The 12,088-nt window shown below is 45.0% G+C and overlaps 1 protein-coding gene across 2 annotated transcripts; it reads left to right on the forward strand.

Moving 5' to 3' along the window:
- Positions 1–100: 100 nt before the first annotated feature.
- On the forward strand, positions 101–10,214 carry LOC115323148 (zinc finger protein 260). Of its 2 annotated transcripts, none has more exons than XM_042293754.1 (3): positions 101–2,162; positions 4,319–4,480; positions 9,261–10,214. In XM_042293754.1, exons 1-3 carry the CDS (start codon positions 2,126–2,128, stop codon positions 9,716–9,718), a joined length of 657 nt encoding a protein of 218 aa, XP_042149688.1. In that variant the 5' UTR covers positions 101–2,125; the 3' UTR covers positions 9,719–10,214. The 2 variants fall into 2 exon arrangements, with proteins under 2 accessions (XP_042149688.1, XP_042149689.1); XM_042293755.1 differs by having other exon boundaries at positions 4,322–4,480; positions 9,258–10,214.
- The last annotated feature ends 1,874 nt before the right edge of the window (positions 10,215–12,088 follow it).

A 12,088-nucleotide genomic window follows, 5' to 3' on the forward strand; every position in this document is an offset into this window, starting at 1 on the left:
TGTGGTTTTCTTGTACTTGATCCTTGTTTTTTCACTCCTGCAGCAGCTGTATATGCTTTATGGTGAACTTGTATTCCTAAATTTGTCAAACTTTTTTTTTTTGCACCACTTGTGTTTTTCTTGGTTTGTGGTCAGTTTAGTGGGATTAGCATATATTAACTTTACAAAGCACATTAAATATTGCAGTTCATGAGTACTCAACAAACACATGCCAGGTACACCTTGTTCCCAACCTTTCATTCACTTGAGCAACACCGACCGACAATGGAAGACGACTGCAAATGGCTCGTTTTTTGCGGTGACAGGATTTTGGCAAATATTGGGAATAGATATATAAATTACATTATACAAACACGTAAAGCTCGAGGAGAAGCTTATATCTGGCGACAAAAGATTCTGTAAAGCTGCAATGTGAAAAGTTTGCAAGCAATGAACCTTTTAATGGCACAGTATTTACATTCACAGAGCGGTTGGGTCGTCGGGACGCTGCTTTTGTTACTCTGGCGAGCAGTGTCGGTTCCTTGTTTGCTTGCCAGGACCGATCCATTAAACAGACAAGAGTACTGTTTAGAAAATGTTGCTCATGCTTAGATAGACGCAACACTGTCGTACGGAGAGACATTTCAGCCTACGTCAAGTGCTTCCTCCAAACAATGTTACGCGATTGAACTATTCTAGACTCCCTTACAGAAGACTTTGCCGAGTTTAGTGAAGCCGCATACTGCAGGATGTTGTGTTTAAGATCTGCAAATATGAATGCTCATTTGATTTTGTTTAAATGAGCCAGTTATTACTAAGTGCCATCAAGAGAGACATTTCTTCGCTTTTCAACTACGGTTTTCTTCATTCCCCAAAGGCATGTGGTCGCACCCCTTATCATAATGTGTCGTCCGAAGTGCCGTTCCACGGCTCTCCAGCTGTACGTTAGACTCAAGTGCCGTCCCTTTAGCAAAGAACAGCCCGTACAACAGACAAAAGCGTTTGTCTGTTGCACATCTTACCTCTTGTCCCTGAACTATTTTTTATAGCAAATCAGCACCAACTATAGTTGCTGACAGAGTGAGAGTGTCAGGGCACGTCTTGCGAACGGCCGGCCTCCAGCATGCCCTCCGTGCCTCCCGCTACGGTTGGGCTGCGCCTATGTGCTCGAAGTGCTGAAGCATTCTTAAAGCTTGGAAGCAAGTGCAGGAGGCGGAGCAGCTGAAGCTCCCGCCTGCCGTTCTCACCTTGCGAGTGACTATAGCCCAGTTTTCGACACTTCTGCTCTTAACATATTGCTGCAAAATTTAGTATGCCTACTTTCTCGGAACTTTCGTGCGTTAGGTTATGGCGTAACTGTCGTACTAACATCGTCGTCATAGTGTAAATAGATTCATAGAAGTGTGGCCGCCCCATAGATTCTTCTCATTCACGCTCAACAATTTAGATTTGTGCGGTTATATATCGTAACACAGTATAGCTGGAAAAAAAAAAAAAAACATTTAAGTGCAAATTGGTGTGGTACAGTCTGGTGCAATAGAACCAATCGAAGCATGTTGAAAATGAAAAAAAATCACTGATAACTTTTGAATTTATCGTAACATCCTGAGAGAATGCCCACCTGAAAGCGAGAGCTAATCGGGTGGAAATGAGGAGTGGGTTAACTTTCGGTGTGTGATCAAAAAAGGTTTTGAAAATGCTATTTTTGTATTCTGTAACCTGCCTAATTTGTCTTCACATTGAAGGGCATTAGAGCATAGACAACTGTCGTTCCCTGTCAGCATTGTATGCTTACCTCCCACCGTAGCTACCTAACCTGATTTCGGCAGAGGTCACCGTTGGCCAGGGCACTGCAATTACTAGCAATGGGCTATCTTTTGGTGTTTTTGAAGAACCAGCAAGTTGTATCAAAGACAGAGGTGGGTTATCTTATGAAGGTGGGGCATCTTTCGGGATATTACAGTAATCCTTTTGAATCAATGAAACTGGTGTGCTGCAGTTGAGGTGTTTGTAACGGAAAAGTGTGAAAGATTGTGCTCATGCTAAATTCCTGTACTGGAAGTACACTAGTGCTTGTTTCATTGAGTACTGTATGATTTTGTAGACTTTCCCCTGATGCAGAGACCCCTCGAAGAACGTCGCTACAATGGAAAGAAGTTTCGAACTGCCGGGGCACCCCTGTGGTAATGCACCAGCAGCTGCTGCACTACCAGATTCCATAGCACCTCCAAAATATTAAGATAGAGTTTGGCTGTTGTTGCTTGCTACCAGAAAGTATGAGCTATGCAGAAGCAGTTCACGATGGAAGCTTTGTGAGGATTGGGTACACAAATCTGTTTTGAATTACATGATCATGTTTTTCATGCAACTGATTTGTGTTTACTGTCCCTGCCTTTTTACATCATTGACTGGTTTCTCGTATTTTGAGTGGGCGGATGCAGAGATGCTTGTATTCATATTGGTGTCTTCATTTTGGCTCGGGCACGGTTTTCAAGTTTATCACTTCTAGTGTGACACATACATTTTGGGGGGAATCTCTAAAAGGAAGCGGGTGTAAATGCACATTCATTAAATTTTGATTTTAAACTTTCTTTAAAAAATTTTAAACTGCTGCTTTTTGACAATATGTGGGACATTTTGACACGTTTTTCCACGTGACCTATTCAGAATTCTTTAATAACCTAAATGTCTCCAGGAATCTTAGGATTTTATTTTTCTCTACTATTTTTCTCTACTATTATGTGTGTAAAAAATGAAGGGAATTACAGGCATTTCAGTCAGCAAATATTTTAAATACTGTAAACGACTCAATTTTCGCGAGGACCTCATTTTCGCGAGCGCACTATGGTCCGATTTGCTGCTGCACCAAAAGCTCCAAATTCATTCATTCATTTTCGCGAATCGCGTACAATTTGCGAAAAATACGTTCCGCGAGCAGTTCGGGCAATATGTGAACGCTACGGAAACTACACTCGATTCGCGAAAATTTGAGCCCACGAAAATTAAGTCGTTTACAGTATATGCAGCAAATTGCAATCTGTTTTTTAAAAATATATTTTATTTCGTTATGCCTAGGTAAGTTTTGTAGTGGGACATCACTCCATGATGGTCGACGTCTGTACTGACTAACATTTTTGAGCATAACCAGTGCAGTTTTATTTTATAAAATAAGCCTAAATGAGCACGCTTTGTGGGAGCAACTCTCGTACATTCATTCTCTTATAAATCATGCAGGTCGAATAGTGTGGGCATTGTCTCAAAGAAAGTCGAGAAAATGCCTCATCACTGCCACTATTGAGGCTTCACCACCAACGGCGTTTTTCCGACACAGAACTTTGGATGTGTCGCCGTTTGCAACATTTTGATCACATTTGGATTTGGCGTGTTGAAGACATAGCAAAATTCCATCTGTAGACAGACATACCCGATCCAGCCCATTGCGACTTTTTTTCATGTGAACGCCGTCGTTGCGGTACATCTGTTACCTGTGATATTTCGCTCAGTTGCTGCATAGAATATGTAAAGATCGCTGTACCCTTACCTTGTCCTTTCACGGCAAATAGTGAATTTTGTTTTCTAAGTGGCGTTTGATTTGGCATAGGTTTTATTCCCATTGGTAGGGTGATACGTTACTCTTAGTAGACGACCAGATATTGCCATGCATATTGCTGCAAACCGTGTATATGCCCATAAGCTGGCTACATCTATTATATTCACTGTAATGCTCGTTCATTGGTTAAGCCATTGAAAACCGCCAGTAGAAACTCTGCACTTCAAGTAGTCAATCGCTCGTACGGCTGTAGTGCTTAAAAGTGCAATTGATTCATATACACCAATCCGGGTTGCACATTACACAAAGTTGGCATATCCAGATGTAATTTTACCTCTTTTTACATTTTTTTTGTCCCCATAACCTTTCATGATTGGAACCGCCTTCCCACTTCTACAGTGACAATCGGAGACTTCGATAGGTTTAAGGCTGGACTAGCTATATGTTATTCATGGTTTGAGCCTATGTACCAACTTTTAATTTTGTTTGTATTCCCAAATCTCTACACCCTCTGTAATGCTCCGGCCTTGGGGGTATCACGAGTAAATAAATCAGTCTGGGCAATGAATGCCTCGGTGGTAATGTTTTCAGCTATAGAAGGTCCACAAGTGACCACAAGTTTTAAGTGACGTATGCTAAAGATTGCCTCGAATTAATTCTAAAGTTAATGTCTATCTTCCACTACTGCACCTTGTAGGTCTCGGATAACCTTTGGCAGTGCCACGGTCTGCAAGCTACTTCTTGTAGTAAATCAGAGCCGGCTCAGTCCAATCTGACATGTCTCTTCAGCAGGTCTCGCCGTGGGGGCGACCAGGGACAAAGCCGAGAGCTTTGGCTGCGGAGATGCCGGGAGCGAGCTATTTTCTCTCAAGTATGGGTTGAGTGGCTGGCAGCAGGAGACACGCCAGCAATCGGAGGTCGAGGACCAGTACAGTTTCTGCCCTTACACCGGTAATCAAGAGCTCGTTATGAAAGCTATAGAAGTTGGCGTATGATGCGCGGAGTTACCGCTCGTGACTGCATGCTCAAAGATTCTTTAAATCGTGGCATTCCTGGGGGTCATCAATATTACGTTTCGGGGACTCTGTTGTAAAACCGGATGTGTGCCCTATAGGTGACCTACAATTTGGGAAATATTCTGTGCACTGTGTCATCACTGCACATGACCATAGTTAAACAAAAAAATTTTTTCTTCTAGGTAGTTGGACTGCTGTATATGGTGTTTTAGTAAAAACGGGGCATTTTCGTCATCTTACACGGTCTCTAAAGAGGAAATATTCTAAAATATGTTGATGAATGATCGAATGGAGCAAAGGTTATGAAGCCAACAAAAGAAAATGTTTGATGGTGCTGAGACTCAAACTTTGGGTCTCACAATATCCGGTTGGGCGTGCTAACCACTACACCACACCACCCGGTTTTCTTCACCTTTTTTTATCTCTCTTAATAAAAGGTTACAGCAGCGAAATTCTAGCGCCTATTTTCTTGTCTAATTGTGAACCACATTCTGGCCACACCACAGAGATGCCAATTTTTTTGTTCGGAAAGATACCAAACCATTATTTCAAATGAATAACTTGATTACCATATTGCACCTGGTAGATGTTCCCGAACGTTGTTCTGTTCAACTTGTCTTTCTTTCTTTTGTCCTCGTCCAAAAAAGCGCTACCATGCCTTTGGCAACCCAAGTTCAACTTCGTATGCAGCGCCGTTCTGCAAAAGTACAGCGCTGAGCTCCGAGCACGCGTAGGCTGTTAACTTTGGTCCAACTGGATTTCTCTTCTCTCCCGTGCCTATTCAACTCCTGCGGTGAGAGGGGGAGTCTTAAGTGCAAATGAGCCACTTTTTTTTTACCTCGGCAGCAGTGCAGATCCAGTCATCGGCCAGATTGTAACGCATTGACACCATCAAGTGGCGAAGCTCACAACCACACCAGCCTCCCAGTAGCCTTGCCTGTTGAAGTCAAACGTGACATCACGAAACAAGCTAGAGGCGCCAGATCTCCCGAGATGCATCGCACTCTCCAATGACTGCTTGTCGAGTGCTCACTGAAATCGGCCGTTTGGAACTAAAATAATATAGCCATCTGTTCAAAATACAAATGTGTGATCATCAGTAGCAGATTTCGTTGATCATGTTTAACTTATTTTTTAACGTGAGTTATATTTCAATGTTCCTTTCGGTGTTCCTTTAATGCATTGAAACAAAATCTATCTAATCGGAGGTGTTCCGGACGCACATGCAAACTCATCACTAGCATGTGGTTGCATAGAATGTGGTGCTGCCAAAGATTTAGTCTTTTGGTGGCTTTTGTAACCTTTGTTTCATTCAATGAAGCATGGTTCATTCGTATGCATATTTTCTTTTTGGAGATTGTATAAGGTGATGAAAGTGCTCCGTGATATATTAAAAATGGTTCGATTTTCGCAGATGATGATACCGTGTTTCTTAAAGGGACGCAGACCGGGTATTTATGTTTGCCAAGGTTTTTATTTGTACATGACATATGAGAGCCCAACTACCCAGAACACAATTTGCAGCTCGAAATTTCTTTTTCTTTCCACCCAAAAACCGCCGATCGAAAACTGGCCGGTTTGAGTCACACTCACTCTCTTCTCCGCGGTCACATGCCGTTTTCTATGGTTTAGACACAACCATCATAGGTAATCAAAGTTGTGGGTCATCGAAGGCACACACTCAATACTAGAAATGGACAAAAAATATGATACCCATATTTTGTGGCTTCTAAAAAGCTGGAAATATGTTGAATGAAAAGAAGTTGCACAGCCACGTGACTTCCAGTATCTTTCTCCTCCTCTATAATTCGTCGTCTTCCTCAGTTTGGTTTCGGTTTCAAGCAGTTGCGTTTTCGACTTTATTAAACATTTATGCGACATTGTAGCAAAATATTGATTGGGTAGTCTTCTGACACCATAATCGATCGCATGGCAAAAAAATAAATAAAATATTGGGGGGGGGTGTCAGTGTCCCTTTAAAGGGGCCCTCCGGAGCGTTCTGCGATGATCTATTTATAGCGGTAACTCAATCTACAGGCCCCAAGAATCCTAAAAATCATAAAATTACGGTCATGCGCGGTGGATTTCCCTATTAAAATTGCTTTCAAAGTCCCCGGCACGCCCCCCTTTCTGAGATGACCCCGGAAAACGGGAGGGGCATCTCTTTACGTGTCAGCTAATAGCAAACGAAGGATTCCGGCGTCACTGCGCGTCACCAACGCGGCCGACCGCCGGCCTGCGGAGGAATCTCTCGAACACGCGCGGACTGTCGTCAAGGGGCCCGGACTTTGTTCTCGGCAGTCGTCGTTCGTCGCACCGCACCGTCGCGCTGCTACTGGAATACGCAGTCGCATTCCACAGATGACAAGGAAAAGTATGACTCGTTGACGTGAAAGGATCGCAAAGCTGGCTTCGGAGTCGGGATCCACGGGAAGAAGGAACACGTGTGTCGCAAACGCACGCCTGCACACCATACCTCGGCAAACCTCACTCATGAGGGCCCTCACTCACCCTCACTCACCCTCATCTTCACAGGTGAGGTGAGGGTGAGTGAGTTTCTGAACCAGGAAAATTCATGAGTGTGAGGGTGAGTGAGGGCCGTGAGGGCCGTGAGGGCGGTGAGGGCCGTGAGGGCTGTGAGGGCGGTGAGGGCCGTGAGGGCGGTGAGGGCCGTGAGGGCCGTGAGGGCCGTGAGGGTGGTGAGGGCCGTGAGGGCCGTGAGGGCCGTGAGGGCGGTGAGGGCCGTGAGGGCCGTGAGGGCCGTGAGGGCCGTGAGGACCGTGAGGGCCGTGAGGGCCGTGAGGGCCATGCAACTCGGAGCAATTCGAATGCGTTTGAAGCGGCTGCATCCAATCAGGGACGCAAAATTTTCACGTGATACCTCGTGCAGGTGATGATGACACCGAAAGACTTGGTTCTGGTTTGAAATCGATCGTTTTTTTGGAAATAAACTGTTTCAGAAAGGTGCATTAGTATTCTTAACGAGATTTAAATGCATAAAAACACGTTTATAACGCGTAATTGTGTCTAAATAGTGCAAGAAAAATAAAATTTTATGATGACGATATCAAATTGCAGCAATTCGTTGCTGCGTGTGATCGCGGGCGGCCCGTGTTGCTGGTTTTGCGACGTAAAGTTTCTGGGCGAAATTGCCCCATCTGAAGCTGGCCTGAGTGGCGTGAGGGCCATCAGTGCGTGAGGGGCGTGAGGGGTGTGAGGGCCGCAAGGGCGGCGAGGCACGTGAGGGCGGTGAGTGGCGTGAGGGCGGTGAGTGGCGTGAGGGCCGTGAGGGCGGTGAGGGCCGTGAGGGCGGTGAGGGCGGTGAGTGGCGTGAGCGCTTGAGTGCGTGAGGGCCGTGAGGGCGGTGAGGGCCGTGAGGGCCGTGAGGGCGGTGAGGGCCGTGAGGGCGGTGAGTGGCGTGAGCGCTATGAGTGCGTGAGGGCTGTGAGGGCAATGAGGGCCGTGAGGGCCGTGAGGGCGGTGAGGGCCGTGAGGGCGGTGAGGGCCGTGAGGGCGGTGAGTGGCGTGAGGGCCATGAGTGAGTGAGGGGCGTGAGGGCCGTGAGGGCGGTGAGGGCCGTGAGGGCGGTGAGTGCGTGAGGGCCATGAGGTTCAGTGAGGGTGAGTGAAGGGCTGAAGGTGAGTGTGACTGAGGGTGAGGGTGAGTGAGGGGCTGAAGGTGAGTGTAGCTGTGAGGGTGAGGGTGAGTGAGGGGCTTAGGTAAGTGTGGCTGTGAGGGTGAGGGTGAGTGAGGGCGACCTAAAATGCCGACCTCTGCTGCACACGCCCTGGGAAGCAGACGAGCTGACGCGCCGACGCATCACCCCCTAGCAACAAGCTTGCGGGGAGAAAACATAGTTCGCTGGTTTTGGAGCGATAATTGCGGACTATGTTTCCCGCACCACAATCAGTTTATGTTTTTCTTAAACACTAATTTACAACAAGCTTAAAAAGTGTTGCAAAATTATGTTCGCATTCACCGCGAGATGCAGCATTTCCATTGGTCAAGTTTTAGCGATGGGTAGGGAATGGAGAATTGTCTTCCAAGAGAAAATAGTCCCGATATATTTCTACTGCCATCTGCTTAATAAACGGTTTTGTAATCTAAAAATTTGTATACATATTAACTTGAACCTAGTACGCAATATAACAACATAAACAGACAATCTCAGAAACCTCCGGAGGGCCCCTTTAAGCTCTTAACAGGAAACAATGCATGTGCATATGACAGGAAAAACGTGAGAGGGCTTCTGCAGCACAAGGACGTGCCACATGCCAGCAAGTGTTTTACCACGCTCCACGTGCCAGCGTGCGCATCCAGAATACCTATCATTGGAAACATTTTGTTTTGGCGCATCAATAAGACAGATAGAAGGCACCGAAAAGTCACGGCAATATGGTGTAGTGGTTATCATGCCCAACCAAATATTGGGAGACCTGGAGTTAGAATTCCGGCACCGTAAAAGATTTTCTCTTTTGGCGGCTTCGTAGCCTCTGTTCCATTTGATCAAGTATGATTCATTCACTGCATATTTTGGGGCAGTTTAGAAAAAATGTATACGAAGTAAATACCTTGTCAAACGTCTCTAAGTTTGTCTCCCACTACTACAGTGTCAATGACTTGGGTAAACTTTGGCATTTTTGAATTCTGCATTGTACCTCGAATTGATGAAAATGTAAGGCGGCTCAATCACATATGACACGTCTACCCAGCAGGTCTTGCCATGGGAGCCGTCAATGCCCGGGTTGAAGGCTTTGGCTGCAAAGACACTGGGACCAAACGTAATTCTCAAGACTGGTCCAGCGGACAGCTGCAGGAGACATGCCAACAATGGGAAGACCAGCACAAGTGTCGTTTCTGCCCTTACTTCAGTTTGAGGAGTGATGCGTTGACCATTCACGAAAGAACACACACCCGAGAAAGGCCCTTCCGCTGCAGCTTCTGCCCTAAAGCATTCATCCGGAAGGACCACCGACGGCTTCACGAAAGGATTCACACGGGTGAAAAGCCGTTTAAGTGTCAGACATGCCACAAGGCCTTTGGAGACGGGAGCTCTTTTATACGACACAAGAGGACCCACACGCGGGAAAAACCGTTGAAGTGCTGCCTGTGTGGGGGAGTGTTCACACGGGCAAGCGAGCTAGCGTCGCATCAGAAGATGTGCCACTCATGAGGGACACTTATCACATAACAGTCGTGGAGGCGGTTTGCACATGAGACACTTTTGAAGCATCAACTTGTGTTTTACACCCTCTGATGAAACTGAAGGCATTATTTTTGAGAGCCTCGAGTAGGGTAGATATTTGCAGTGTTTTTCGCATTCCATATTCTGTGTGGCACATGAAATTTTTATGGTTTTGTTGCAGAAATATTTATGTTCTGCATATAAATATTTGCACTGTAAAAAGATCATTGCCAATACAAAAACAGCAGTAGAAGATATTAGATTATATTTTTAAAGATATCCATTGTTCCATTTGCAGGCCTAAGGCTAAGGGAAATTCAACTGTCATAGCTGCTACTCAACAGAACAGTGCAACCTGTCTACTGAAAAAATTGTAAGGGTGCAGGCGAGCTGGTAAATAATAACCATGTTGAATTAACCTGAAGCTGGGGTAGAGAAGAAATATTAAAGCGTATAAGGGACAAAAAATAGACACGACGACGTCTCAAAAAAAAAAAAAAAAAGGAAGAGAGTTTGAAAATGGATGGATGTTCCTTTATCGCGTCGACCTGTAAAGGTTGTCAATGTTCTTGCATTGTGTGACCTGTAAAGTTTGTTAACGTTCTTGCATTGTGATGGAGACTGGCGCTTGAACTGTATAGACTTTGTCCTTTTGTGTTGGTGGAGATGAACCTCGAGATTGAGACTATATAAGGAGGTGGACTAAATAAACGAGCTAGCTGAGTTTGAGACGTTCTTCTGTCTATTTTCTGTCCCTTCTACGCTTTGTTGTTTCTTCTCCACCCCAGTCTCAGGTTGATTCAACATGGTCAATATTCACCAGCTCGCCTGCACCCTTACGATTTTTTCTATGATCATCCCAGAAGTAGGATTAGTCCCTTTTCTTATGGTCCAACGTTGTCACCACCGGCAAGCACACTAAACTAATTTTCCAAGCCTTCGCGGTTTTGGATAAACTGGGACGTCGACGGGCAGAGTTAGAAGCGGATGTGGCTTTCTTCGGCATCTGTCTTCGCAAGAACTTCGTGGATCCAGAACAATCTGTCCTCATCGAGTATTCCGTGATACGCAAACAAAAAGATCATCAAGGCCTACTGGAACGGAGCCAGCAGGAGGATCGAGGACATCCGAGGTGCGTGTGACAGACTTTGGACACTTCTCCTGGGAGATAATTTCAAGCACTACCATGAATACCACCATTGGAGCAGCACCAGAAGAACTCTGTTTGACCGACTATGGGATGTGAAGCGAAGGCATGTCCTAGACAGCATCAAAGACTTGAGGTCTCATGTTAATGGTAGCTCGAAATTGTGGTTTCGATCTGTTGAATGGTGTAAGCCCCGGCTGAGTGTTGTCAATCATTGTAACGAAGCATTATCACCGAGGGCAGAGGAAGTTTTAGCAAAGGGACCGAAGTGTTGTTTGAATTTGAAGCCTTTGAGGATTGATGTGTTGTCTTCCATTCATACTGTAGCCAGAATGGTCAACCCAGAAGAAAAGGTCGCTTTCATAGATCATGCAATCAGTAGGATGGAAAAAGTAACGGATGTAACATACCCAAAGGACAAAAGAAATTTCAGAGAAGTCAATGCAGTTAAGAGGGAGTTGCAAACAAAGTTCTTAAAGTTGTTAGAAACAGATAAGTCCGGACGGATTGCAGTCTTACCTATGTCAGCATAAAAAAAAAAAAAAAAAAACTGCAATGGATATCTTGTTTTTGGAATGGGTAGGAAACATTGGAAAGTTGAACAGAAACATATGTGCTGTACTGAATGAGGACGAATTGAAGGATGTAGCAAAATGTATCATAAGTGCAATGAATTCAGCATTAGGCATCAAGTTTTTTCTAAAAGATTATAAGTAGGGGTGTGCGAATATTCAAATTTTCGATAATGAATCGAATACGATTGTGTTGTCTAGTCTCCCTCTTGTCCTCGTCTTAAGCGCCATCATGACGTCAAATTCCCAGTATACCAACTAGCCCAACAATCTGCATTGATTCGAATATGAATAAGACAAAAAAAAAAACGGGCTTCGAATATCGAATCGAATATGTGTTTAGTAATAAAAAATTGCAAAGCAGGAGGTAACAGCAGGTTCTATTGCCTTTTTAAAATAAATCAATGCAACTGCATTTTACTGGGCTGCAGCAGGCCAAAGATACTTCTAGTAATGCACTCATTACAAATTGTCGTGTAGGAAAGTTTAACTGCTCGTGTTCAGAAAGTGAGCGCTCCCCATGCGCTGTGACAGCATTTCCGCCAGTAGAAAGGCCTTTTCACTCGGGAAACCTGCGAAATTTCAGCTTTACCTTGCCCTGGGAGGCTTGCGAACTTTTGTCGATACTCAATTTTGACT

The sequence above is a fragment of the Ixodes scapularis genome, unplaced genomic scaffold (assembly GCF_016920785.2).
Source record: "Ixodes scapularis isolate PalLabHiFi unplaced genomic scaffold, ASM1692078v2 PGA_scaffold4__175_contigs__length_147842914, whole genome shotgun sequence".
NCBI lineage: Eukaryota > Metazoa > Arthropoda > Arachnida > Ixodida > Ixodidae > Ixodes > Ixodes scapularis.

Excerpts from the sequence above, each read along its gene's own strand:
- LOC115323148 (XM_042293754.1), top strand. The coding sequence starts at position 2,126 with ATGGAAAGAAGTTTCGAACTGCCGGGGCACCCCTGTG. Across the intron at positions 2,163-4,318 it reads ACTGCCGGGGCACCCCTGTG|CAGGTCTCGCCGTGGGGGCG; the intron begins GTAATGCACCAG and ends ATGTCTCTTCAG. Across the intron at positions 4,481-9,260 it reads CAGTTTCTGCCCTTACACCG|GTCTTGCCATGGGAGCCGTC; the intron begins GTAATCAAGAGC and ends TCTACCCAGCAG.